The sequence below is a fragment of the Myotis lucifugus genome, unplaced genomic scaffold, assembly GCF_000147115.1.
Source record: "Myotis lucifugus unplaced genomic scaffold, Myoluc2.0 scaffold_45, whole genome shotgun sequence".
NCBI classification, from domain to species: Eukaryota; Metazoa; Chordata; class Mammalia; order Chiroptera; family Vespertilionidae; genus Myotis; species Myotis lucifugus.
The window spans coordinates 6,766,435-6,779,073 of record NW_005871093.1 but is presented as its reverse complement, the minus strand read 5'-3'; the positions used below and the strand labels follow the sequence as shown (position 1 = coordinate 6,779,073).

The 12,639-nt window shown below is 43.3% G+C and overlaps 2 protein-coding genes across 3 annotated transcripts in view; both read left to right on the top strand.

The window, feature by feature from the left end:
* Positions 1 to 1,843: 1,843 nt before the first annotated feature.
* PRKRIP1 (PRKR interacting protein 1) overlaps positions 1,844 to 12,639 on the top strand; it is a 15,211-nt gene continuing 4,415 nt past the window's right edge. The window contains exons 1-5 of the mRNA XM_006088267.3: positions 1,844 to 2,007; positions 2,930 to 3,008; positions 3,792 to 3,892; positions 6,367 to 6,452; positions 7,574 to 7,641. Coding sequence (XP_006088329.1) covers positions 1,882 to 2,007; positions 2,930 to 3,008; positions 3,792 to 3,892; positions 6,367 to 6,452; positions 7,574 to 7,641 — 460 coding nt within the window. The 5' untranslated portion in view covers positions 1,844 to 1,881. The remainder of the gene's footprint in view (positions 2,008 to 2,929; positions 3,009 to 3,791; positions 3,893 to 6,366; positions 6,453 to 7,573; positions 7,642 to 12,639) is intronic.
* ORAI2 (ORAI calcium release-activated calcium modulator 2) overlaps positions 1,885 to 12,639 on the top strand; it is a 32,201-nt gene continuing 21,446 nt past the window's right edge. The window contains exon 1 of one of the 2 annotated variants that reach the window (XM_023753490.1): positions 1,885 to 2,007. The gene's annotated coding sequence lies outside the window, so the exon portion shown is untranslated. Of the gene's footprint in view, positions 2,008 to 7,605; positions 7,642 to 12,639 lie in introns of those variants that run through there. The other variant, XM_023753489.1, reaches the window with a different exon arrangement.

The window sequence follows — 12,639 nt, the reverse complement described above, 5'->3', positions numbered from 1 at the left end:
GCCTTACTGTAAGCCAGGCCTTGCCGCAGACACTGGGCAGACAGCAGTGAACAAGACAGAACTTCTACCCTCTAGCAGGCAACAAATAATAAATGAGAAAACCAACAATTGTGAAGACCACCAAGAACATACCTGTAGCTGAACAAGTTGGGTTTATTATCTCTCTAGAAGGAAGACTGCGCTTACTTCAGCAAGAGAGTAGGTGTTAAAGAGGACTTCGAGGATTTAAGTTTTGGCTAAATGATTTGGGGAAGGGTTCACGTATGTGGGCTTCTACTCTGGATTAGATGTTTTCAGGAAGCAGAGACAATTCTATGATTGGATGTCTTAAATATTTAAAGTGGGAGGAATGAGTTGAGAGGCCAAAGCTGTAAAGAAGCAGCAGTTACTCATATTAGTGAGAATGGCAAAAATGTTCAGTCTTTTTCTGGTTCCAAAGATATTCATGTTTTTCAATAAAAAATGATTACAGAGAGCATCCTTCTAGTTGTTAAAAGGGATGCTGCCCTGTTCATGAATTGCTTAATAAAGCCAATTAGATCTTGGAAAAATAAAAACAAACATGCATACCAAGCATTCTTGTTTATGTCTTGCTCCATCAAGGTCACTGAATGGCCTGGTGTGATGTTGGTGCTCTGGGAAATTGATGTCCACCAGGAGAGCACCAACGCCTAGCTCGTGAGTGCCAGGCCGGCTCCCAGATGTGAGGGGCAGTTTTCTCTTCTTGGTAAGATAGTCCCCTTCACTCGGCTGAGGTATATTTGCTGGGTGCCAGGTGCAGAGTAATTCGAGGTGGGCAAAAGAGGTAGGTCCCAGTCCTTAGGAAGATGTTTGCGCAATCTTAAATAAACAGGTTGTCAGAATTGGGTAGGGTAGTCAGAGAAAGATAAATATCACATGATCTCACTCATTTGTGGAATATAATGAACAACATAAACTGATGAACAAAAACAGAACCCGGGACAGAGAAGCATCGATCAGATGCTCAAACCTCAGAGGGAAGGCAGGGGAGGGTGAGGGTAAGAGGGATAGATCAACCAAAAGACTTGTATGCATGCATATAAGCCTAACCAATGAACACAGACACGGGGGGGGTGGGGGGGGGACAATGAGGGGATAAGGACACATATGTAATACCTTAATCCAGCGGTTCTCAATCTGTGGGTCGCAACCCCTTTGGGGCAAACGACCCTTTCACAGGGGTCGCCTAAGACCATCGGAAAACACATATATAATTACATATTGTTTTTGTGATTAATCACTATGCTTTATGTTCAATTTGTAACAATGAAAATACATCCTGCATATCAGATATTTACATTGTGATTCATAACAGTAGCAAAATTAGTTATGAAGTAGCAACGAAAATAATTTTATGGTTGGGGGTCACCACAACATGAGGAACTGTATTAAAGGGTCGCGGCATTAGGAAGGTTGAGAACCACTGCCTTAATCAATAAAGAAAAAAAAAGAATTTAAAAAGAAAGAAAGAAATGGGTAGGGGGAGTGAACCAGACCCAAGGAAGAGTCAGGACAAAGGCCCAGGGCGGGAGGGGAGGCTGACAGCCATTAGAAGCAGAGCTGCCAGCGGAGCGGTGACGCACAGGTCTGGAGAGGTCGGAGGGGCAGAGCCCTAGGGCACGCGGGACTCCCCTCCCGGGACCCGGCTCGGCTGCCGGGATTGAGCCAGAAACAGGAAATGAAATCCAGCGGGTTTGATCAAAACAGCCCGCCCGGCCTCGGGCTCATGAATATTCAGCAGCCGGCGACTCCGCCCAGTCCCGCCCAGCTGGGAGGCTGCGCTTGCGTCGCGGGCGCGCGTCTCTGTCGTCAGACGTGCGCGCCGCCGCCGCCGCTTGCGAGGGAAACCGGAGAACTGTCATGGCGAGTCCCGCCGCGTCGTCAGTGCGACCGCCGAGGCCCAAGAAAGAGCCGCAAGCGCTCGTCATCCCCAAGAATGCGGCGGAAGAGCAGAAGCTCAAGCTGGAGCGGCTCATGAAGAACCCGGTAAGACGGAGCGTGGGCTCGTCGGCCGCCGCGTCCCACCGCCTTCCCTCCCTTCCGGCGCCTCTGGGGGCCCAAGGGCCCACCGCCCCCGCCTCCAGATTCAGGAGTTCATAACCCGAACCCAGCGCCAGCCCTGAGTGCGGAGTAGGCTGCCCCAGGACAGTGAGCTTCCTCCTGCCCTTAGGTTACAGCCCGGCCGGGACGGGCGCGCTGTGGGCGGCTTCCCGCGCTCCAAGACCGTTTCCGGTTTAACTTTTTGTAAACAGAAGCGTCGGAAGCGTTAGGCTCTAAAGATAGAGCCTGTGGGTTAGCACAAGGGTTATTTTCTTCTAAACTGCCTCGTTAGTCAAGCCGGTGTGGCTCAGTGGGTGAGCGTCGCCCCCACGAAGCGTGAGGTCACGGTTTGGTTCCGGGTCAGGGCACATGCCCATGTTGCCGGCCGCAGCTGGTGGATGATTCTCTCCCTTTCCCTTCCTCTCTCACAAACCAATAAAAACATATTTTTTAAATAAAAAATAAACAGTACCTCGTTAGAGGCATGGGGGCAAGTCGCTCACCCTCTCCAGGCCTCGGCCCCATCAGTCACAAAAACAGTTGGATGAGCAGGTCTCATGGATCTTAGACTAGAAAGGGTTGACTCTTCTTGTGCAGTGTAGGAGGGTGAGAGTCGGAAGCGTCCAGCCATACAGGGTGACTTCCGTTTCTGAGTTCTTCTCAGAATAGCCTTGATGAGCCTGTGGGCTGTGATAGACCCCAAAATATACAGGATGAAGTAAAGCTAAGACAGGGAAGAAATCAGCTTTGAGTCCAAGGAGCAAAGCAGCCTTATTTCATTGGTCTAGTTAAAATCCTTTGGTTATAAGAGATGTGACTTTGTCCGCAGGTTTATACTTATAAATGCTTTCCTGTTGAAATGTTTCAGGACAAAGCAGTTCCAATTCCAGAAAAAATGAGTGAATGGGCACCTCGACCTCCCCCAGAATTTGTCCGAGATGTAATGGGTAATGTCTTTTGGGGAGTGTGTGTGTATGTAAATATAATTTTTGAAGTATAAATATAAAAACCCTGCAGTTAGTATATGTTAATTAGATTTCTATTAGGAAAAAAAAGTGTTCATTGGTCCAGTATTTTGTTCTTACAACAAAGGGGTTTGGCGTTAGAGAATTTTCTTATGCATTGTTTTTAATAATGCCTTGTATTGGTTATTTCTCCATGGAATAGTTTTATTATTTTTTGTTGGGTTGTGAATTAATATATACTAATTAAAAAGAAAAAGAATAGAGGTATTTAAAAAGTTTGAACCACCTCTAATTTCATCGTTCCACTTATAACATTCTGAACTAGCCTTCCAAACCTCTTCATAGACAAAACCACTGCTGCTTTAGAAAAAAATGTTTAGAAAAATATGATTGATCCACACATACTATTTGGTAACCAACTTTTTCACTTACTGGACCATGGATATATTTTTAGCTCAGAAATGTAACGTAAAATCACCTGGTGGGGAGGGAAAGGTCATAGGCTCTCTTCTAGGTTTCCGGTCACTGAACTGCATTCTATTTCTTCTCTTAATACTGCATTAGAGTGGACTTTTTAGTGAATTCCACATTCACGGGGATGCTTACACTGTACACTAGGTACTGTGCTAGATTCTGCAGTATAGTGGGGAGTAGGACAGGCCGTCCCTTCCATTATTGAGTTTCTTTCTTTGGTCACTGTTAATTAAAGGTGGCCTGTGTTGATAACTGGAGCTCATCGAGAACTCTGAACTATCCTGGCTGTAGGTTCAAGCGCTGGCGCAGGCAGCGGAGAGTTCCATGTGTATAGGCATCTGCGCCGGAGAGAATATCAGCGACAGGACTACATGGATGCCATGGCTGAGAAGGTCAGTGAGCAAGGAGGCTGACTGAGCCCTTGGGTATGAACAGTGTGCACTTCATAACTTTTAGAAAAAAGCATTTGAAACAGAGTAGATACACCTGGTTTGTGTAAGGGCTACCTTTTAAAGTCAGCACCAGAAACAGACATCAAGTAGCGCCCAGTTAATCCTAGGCCAGACTTAGCACCGTAAGGTAATCACCTATGTATAGAAGGGCACAGCCCTTCAGGCCATTTGCCATGAAATTAAATAGAAAGCAGGATCTCCCACACCACTTGAGCTATTATTTCTCTCTTATTCTCTCTTTTTGGCTGAATACCTATAATTCCAGTTAGCTGTGTGTTTTCTGTGAATACTAGTGTGCTTCTATGTGTCTGCTGCTTTTAGTTTTCTAGCTTGGCAGCTGGCAGTTCTTCTTGACAAGTGTCAAATAATAATTGATTAAAAATTGAGAACTGCTTTAGAAATTATACTGTAAAAACTGTTAAGCATTACTTGGCTAGAAGGGCCAGAAGTTTCCTGTTTAAAAAATACTCTTTTGAACATATCACTTGTTTTATTTTTTGAATTAAAATTTGGAGTTATGTGCTCGCTTTGGCAGCACATATACTAAAATTTGGAGTTATTTTATCCACACCAAAAGTCTTGCTGGATTTTTCACTAGAATTGAGTTGAATATGTAACTTTAATTTAAATGAGAATGGATGTTATAGTGTTGGTCATCCCTTCAAGAAACTATGTTTTTTCACTTGTTTAAATCTTTTTGTATCTCTCTGATGATTTGTGGAGGTTCTGCATATCTCACCACATTTGTTGAAAGATATTTTAAGTTTTTTTATTGCAGTGATGCTAGGTGGTCCTCTATTTTATTACTTGATATTGGTGAGATGCAGAAAAAAAAAATACTGACTTTTGTATAGTGCTCCTATATTTGCCCATCATACTATTTTAAAAAATCAAATATTATTTGGCTGTTTCTTTGTGGTTTTCCAAATCTGATTTCTCCTCTTAACATTATACATAATGCCCTAGCCCAGTGGTCAGCAAACTCATTAGTCAACAGTACAACAGTACAACAATTGAAATTTCTTTTGAGAGCCAAATGTTTTAAACTTAAACTATATAGGTAGCTACATTGTTATTAACTTAATTAGGGTACTCCTAAGGCTTAGGAAGAGCCACACTCAAGGGGCCAAAGAGCCACATGTGGCTCGGGGGCCGCAGTTTGCCGACCACGGCCCTAGCCGATTTTGCTCAATTATTAGAGCATCGGCCTGTGGACCGAAGGGTCTCGGGTCACCAGTTCGATTTCTGGTCAAGGGCACATACCTCAGTTGCAGGTTTCCCAACCCTTGTAGGGGCACAGGTAGGAGGCAACCAGTCGATGTGTCTCTGTCACATCAGTCTCTCTCTCTCTCTCTCTCTCTCTCTCTCTTTCTCTCTCTCTTTCTCTTTCTCCCTCTCCCTTCCCCCACCCCCTTCCACTCTCTAGAAATTAATGGAAAAAATATCCTTGGGTGAGGATTAAAAACAAACAAGCAAAAAAAAAAAACAACAAACATTGGGCATGAGAGATTGCCCCTTGTTCTTAATCTTACAACACGCACTAGAAAGGTCCTTTTCCTCAGTCTTCTCATAATGGCTGTTATTTCAGGGAATACATTTATACATTTTGAGAGATTCAGATACTTTAAAATGTCTGCTTTTTATGAAAGAAGAAACTACCCAATAATATTTCATTTTCCAATAATTTGATTTAAAAAATTAGATTCAGCCCTAGCTGGTTTTCTCAGTGGTTAGAGCTTAGGCCCACAGACTGAAGGGTCGCGGATTTGATTCCGGTCAAGGGCATATTAACATCGATTGCAGATTCGATCCCCAGCCCAGTTGTCTCTCTCATGTCAATGTCTGTCTGTCTGTCTGTCTGTGTCTCTCTCTCTCCCTCTCTCTCCCCCTCCCTCTCTCCCCTCCTCCACTCTCTAAAAAAATCAATGGAAAAAATATCCTCAGGTAAGGATTTAAAAAAATAAAATAAGTGTACAGTAGGATCCGGGGTCATTTTCTGGCTAGTTTTACTTTTATCTTGGATTAGTCTGGCTCTAATTGGTTTTTGCTCTGGCTTCCTGACTATGGTGATTTAAACCATCTGCTCTTGGGCATCTTCAGTTAGGGAGGTTAGGGTCTTGTGATTTATTAGCTAGCTGTTAATAGCTGTTTCCACCCCTTGTCTCAGTTTCCTCATTCCACTTTCCGGATAATTTTCCTAGTTTCTTACTACCCTGCTTCAGTATCTTAGTGAACAGAGTAACTTCACCATCAGAGAGCCTTGTATTGATTTCCCACCCCCTCTGTGGGGCAACCACTTAAAGTTGAAGTGGCTCTGGAGACCTAGATATACCTGTAGCACCCCCACTGGTGTGACTTTTGGAGCTCTCATATCCAGCCCACAGTGTGTCTAAATGATGTCGGTTTTTTTGCAGCAAAAATTGGATGTAGAGTTTCAGAAGAGACTGGAAAGGAATAAAATTGCTGCAGAGGAGCAGACTGCAAAGCGTCGAAAAAAGCGGTAAGGGCTCTGTGGCATCTCATAACTAATGTGACTTAAGGGCAGGAAATGGAAAGTAGATGCATGGTTGGTGGATGAGTCCTTGCAGTCAAAAGTTTACCTGTATAACCTTTAGAGGTCTTGGGTGTTTAACCCGCCGTGGAGCAATCCAGTAGAGGAATGGCTTTTCTCAAATAGTCCAGGGGAGATGAAGACATTTACTGTGCCCCTCCCCCAGCTGGTTACAACTTCTTCAAAGCTTGGAGGTCAGCATTTCCGTGATCATAGGGATTTCTCTTCTTCACTTCTGTATTTTAACCTCAGGTTTAACTAGGTGCTGTGATTGAACTTCTCATTTAGCTTCTTCCTTAAATTAGGGCCTGTGACCTCCCTAAGTGACTATGTAAGTATACAGGTTGCATGTGTGTATGTTTTAATAAGTACTCCCTTATCGATTTAAGAAATGTCTAACCCTGTAGGGAATTTTTCTAGGAATTTATTTGAGCCAAACTGAGGACAGCTGCTGGGAATCAAGATCTTAATTAAATACTTTCCAGAATGGCAGTTTGCAGCTGCTTTTATGCATTTGAAATTGAGGGAAGTAAGGTAGAGAAAGTAAGGCTGAGACTGGATTACAGGATAGTTAACCAGATTATGTGCTCTCTTGGACGAGGTTACTTCTGAAAAGGCATTTCAAAGTTCTGTTAACCTAGATGCACTAAAACAATGCCCTGCTTAAGGCAAAGAGAAATCTTTTACAAAAGTTATATGCTTGGGGCGTGGCTGCCCATCATGACCTGCCCAATTAGGGATTTATGATCAGGTCACCCTATGAGGTTACTTTCAGTAGAACCCCACTTTTATAGTGCTGAACAGGATTTTTCAAGTCGTCCCTAAATATCTTGGGTTGAAGAACCATCTCCATTGTTTCTGAGATTGCTTTAATCACCTCAGGAGGATTTCTCTTGATTCATGAAGAAAAATGGCTTGATAATGTTGGTGATGGAGTAGCAGAATCATAAAGTATTTCTTTCATTTTATTAGTGTAGTGTTTGTGTGATTATAACATCTTTAAAGATCCTATAAGTAGATGTTTCTAATATACAAAATAAGGGATTAATGTATTTATATTACATCTGTAGCCAAAAGTTAAAAGAGAAGAAATTATTGGCAAAGAAGATGAAACTTGAACAGAAGAAACAAAAAGAAGGTGAGTAATACCCACTTTTCTTGGTTGTGATCTTTCATGGTGTTGCACAGAAGCTGACCTGCCAAGAATGTGATTTAGAGTTTGGAACTGATTGGCTGACCAGTGAAGAAATTAGGGCTTATTGTCTTAGTTAGGGCTCATTTAATTGCAAGTGTCAGAAAGCCAAACTGGATTAAGCACAAAGGAACATACTAGCTCATGTTAAGTCCAGGACAAACCTTCCTTCAGTCATGACTAGTAAAAGAGCTTCGAGTTGTTATTGGCATTCACTGTTTCCCTCTGCCCCTTAGCATCCTGTCCTCAGGTAGGCTTATGTCGTCCCTGTGGTTGTGAGATTCCTGAGGCTGTACCCTACCGCATTCTTGTCCAGTAGGAAAGATTGAGATGTCCCTAGCAAAGGTGTTTTTGTGTTCCTTTGTCTCTGATTGAGTCACTTGGCAAGTCAGTTAAGAATACTTTTGGCACCACCCTGGCCAGTTTGGCACAGTGGATAGAGCATCAGTCTCTGACTGGTCCCAGGTTCGATTCTGGTCAAGGGCATGTACCTCAGTTGCAGGCTCCATCTCAGACCCCAGTTGGGGTGTGTGTTGAAGGCAACCAATCAATGTGAGAGACACACTGATGTTTCTGTGTCTTTCCCCCATCCTTCTCTCTCTAAAAAAATCAATGGAGAAATATCCTCGGGCAAGGATTAACAAAAAAAAGAGTAAAAAGCATGGCTAAGTGGTTGAGTGTCAACCTATGAGCTAGGAGGTCACGGTTCGATTTCTGGTCAGGGCATATGCCTGGGTTGCCAGCTCAGTCCCCAGTGTGGGGTGTGCAGGAGGCAGCTGATCAAGGTCATCACTGATGTTACTCTTTCTCTCTCTTCCTCTCCCTCCCGCCCTCCCTTCCTCCCTCTCTCCCCCTTCCTCTCTGAAATCAATATAAATATATTTTTAAAAAAGAATAATTTTGGCACCCTGGCCAGGTGGCTCAGTTGGTTAGTGTCATCCCATACACCAAAAAAGGTTGTGGGTTAAATCCCGTCAGGGTGTGGATGAGAGGCAATTGATATTTCTCTCTCCCTTCCTCACTCTCTAAAAACTCAATGAAACATAGCCTCAGGTGAGGATTTTTTTTAAAAAAGACTGCTTTTGGCTGCAAGAAACAGACAGACTCAACCAGCAGTAAACAAAGAGGAATTAATTTTTCTTACATAACAGGAAACCTGGTGATAGGTGGCAGCCTGGTATGGTTCAGCAGTTCAGTAGTGTCAGGCCCAACATCCCTGCAGTTCTTTTGGCCTTTGTCCTATGGGCGTGATATGGCTATTGCAGCTCCTGGCATCATACCTATGTTCAAAGCAGGAGGAAGAGGGAAAAGAAGTGCTACTTGTCTAGTGTGGTTTTTTTCCTGTAACTGAAAAGCAAAACATCCTCTAGAAATGCTCATCTGTTGTCATCTTATATGTCATTGATCAGTACTAAGTCACTTTGCCATCTCTTGCTGCCATCAGGCTAGATGAGTAGATAAAAGAATTGTCATGACTATCGTTAACCTCTCATGATCCATCATTGAGAGCTGGATACGTGGCACCCTAGATAGAACTGAGTTTTGTTAACAAGGAGGAAGAGGAGGTGAGTAATGTGTCAACATACCACAGTGCTGCAGTCTTGCCTACCTTTGAAACTATCACAAGGCCAGAAGTACCAGCCACTCCCCTGAGAGCCCCTGAGCTGAGATTCAGGGACAGAGGGATCCCAGATAGGAAGGAAGGACCCTGGATGCTAAGAAACAAAAAAAAATTGCAACTCTCCATAACATTACTGAATCTGTGGCAATTCCCTGATTGACTAGGCATATTTCCTGATTGGACAGTTTTGATTTTTGGTCTTATGATAAAGTCAGACTTTCACTGGCATATTGCAATATGATTGGACCGTTCAAGGACCAGTTTCCTTCTGAGTTATAAATGTACTGAGACACACTATATATGATATGGTTTTTGACTAGAAGAAATTCTTTTAACGATGCCTGGGGAAGAGGCTGTTTTCTACTGAGTCAGATTGAATGAAGATAATCCTTGCAAATGTAAGTTTTCAGGGAGCTGCCAGACAGGTCAAATAAGGACAGACCTCTGTGTGTGGAACTTCTGAGGCACTCCCAATGCAGCTTGCCTCCTCCAGTGGTTTGTAGGCTGGTACTTTTCATAGCTACTGTGATTATGAGGCTGTTGACTTTGGTGACTACCTTGGGTTTATGGAGAGGGTAGGGAATAGGACAAGTTAAAACACCACAAAGCTTGCTGTTCTGATTAGGATTCAGCCATTTTTCTTAAACAATCCAAGGAACATTTCCAGAGTCTAAGTGTTATGCTCCTTTACTCACTGGACCATGAAATCATTTTAGAGGTTGCAGCTATTATTTTTTCAAACATGAATAAAAGAGACAAGAAGCTATCAGTTCATTACATTCGGAATAAATATTTTGTGAATCTTTCCATTTCTATGTGGGCTATGGGCTTTAATCAAACAAATTTGAAAATCATTGTTATGGTGCATGGGCGCTGCCTGTTCTTATACTTATTAGTGAAGTTAATATCTGTACATATTTAAAAACGATTAGTGATGATGCATGGTTGAGCAAGATAGGGAATGCTATAGGGATAACTGTCAAAAATGGTTTGTGTGCTCAGTTTCCTTTTGTGAAAGAGAAAATAGATTTTCCAGCTGTCTGTTTGAAAAGAATAGACACTTAAATGTTGTGATATTCCATTGTGCCATAAGGTGGCTTCTGTGTACTGCTGGGTTCTTGATGGACCTGGAGTAAATCACTCAAGCTTTTCAGCCCTTCTAAAAAGCAGTAAGGGGCAACTGGCTAGGAGTTCCGTTCTGTTGTTGGAGAGGAAGTATCCCTGCTTGTTGGCTTGTTGTCTGTGCTGGTCCAATAATTTAATTAAGACACCATGCAGTGTGGGACTCGAATCTGAATGACACCATGGGATTGCATTAAGCCAATGTGGATTATTATGAAATCACTAGAGGCCCAGTGCATGAAATTAGTGCACTGGGTGGAGGGGGTGTGTCCCTTAGCCCAGCTTGTGCCCTCTCGAAATCTGGGACCCCTCAGGATGTCTGCCTGCCGGCTTAGACCCTATCACTCGCCAGCCGTGAGCCTGGCTTCTGGCTGAGCAGCGCTCCCCCTGTGGGAGTGCACTGACCACCAGGGGCAGCTCCTGCGTTGAGCATCTGCCCCCTGGTGGTCATTGCGCATCATAGTGACTGGTCGTTCTGCCGTAATGGTCACTTAGATTTTTATTATATAGACTAGAGGCCCGATGCACAAAATTCGTGTAGGGGAGGGGAGGGTCCCTCAGCCCGGCCTGCGCTCTCTCACAATTGGGGACTCCACGATCGGGCCTAGACTGGCAGTGGACATCCCTCTCGCACTTCAGGACCCCTCATTCTTAACCACCCGCCTGCTTGCTCCTAACTGCCTGCCTGCTCCCTCCTTACTGCCCGCCTGCTTGCTTCTTACTGCTTGGCTCACTGCTCCTTAGCGCTACTGCGGAGGCAGGAGAGGATCCCACCACCGCCGCGGCGCTCCTGCTATGGGAGCGCACTGACCACCAGGGGGAAGCTTCTGCATTGAGCATCTGCCCACTGGTGGTCTGTGCATATCATAGCGACCGGTTGTTCCACCGTAATGGTCACTGGGCTTTTATATATATAGATATTAGAAACCAAGATCTGGGGACTAGGTATGCTCTTTACTACTAGGGTGTTGTTACTTTTAGGCCTTCTTAACTGATAGAGCAAGGAAGTATATATGTGTTTACTAAAGAGTGTGTATACATATATTTATAGATATTTCTATATGTAACCATCTATATCTATCTATGTTAAGCTAAACATGAGTTCATACTGATGTCTCCAACTCTAATCCATTGCCACATGTATTCTAGCCTTTCAGCTTGTTTGCCTGTAACTTTCCACTCTAGCAGTAACTTATCTCTCACCATCCACCATCCTTTTATTTAATTGTTCAATTTCAGGATACACGAATAGTGGTTTCAGAATTGTTAACCTGTTATCTGTGGGAAACAACTTTATCAATTAATACAGTGCAATGTACAGTTCTTTTTGCCTTTACTCTTACAGACTCTGCTATTTCCAAAATTATTTAGGTCAACATCTTTCCTTCATCCCCTTCACAGAGGTTTCATCCATTTGTAATATAATTTAGTTCATATTTCACATTTCATCCTGGGATCCTTGACATCCTGAAATTAGCATACATTAAAGTTTATTCTTTATGCTGTAAAGTTCTGTGAATTTTGACAAATGCATAGTATCATGTACCCACCATTGCAATATTATGTATAATAGTTTTCCAAGCCTTAAAAAATTCCCTGTGCTTCATTATTCAACCTCCTCCCCACCCCCAATCCCTGGCAACCACTGATCTGTTTACTATCCCTATAGTTTTGCCTTTATCATTTGGTTGGAATCATGCAGGATGTAGCCTTTTCGGGCTGGCTTCTTTCATATAGCAGAATACATTTAAGATCCATCCATGTCTGCGTGAATTTTAGTTCATTCCTTTTTATTGTTGAATAGTATTTTATTGTATTGGATATACCAGTGGTCGGCAAACCGCGGCTCGTGAGCCACATGTGGCTCTTTGGCCCCGTGGCACGGGCCACGAAGTTTCAATCGCATTGTAGTGTGCTCCTGCGCGTGGTATTTTGTGGAAGAGCCACACTCAAGGGGCCAGTTTGCCAACCACTGGGATATACCACAGTGTGTTTATCCATTCACGTATTGAAGGACATCTAGGTCATATCCAGTTTCTAGAGATTCTGAATAAAACTGCTACAAACATTTATGTGATGGTTTTGTGTGGATATAAGTTTTCAAATCTGTTGAATATATACCTAGGCTGGGATTGCTGGATCATATGATTAGAGTATGTATACCTTTCTTCGCCTGTCAAACTGTCTTACAAAGTGGCTGT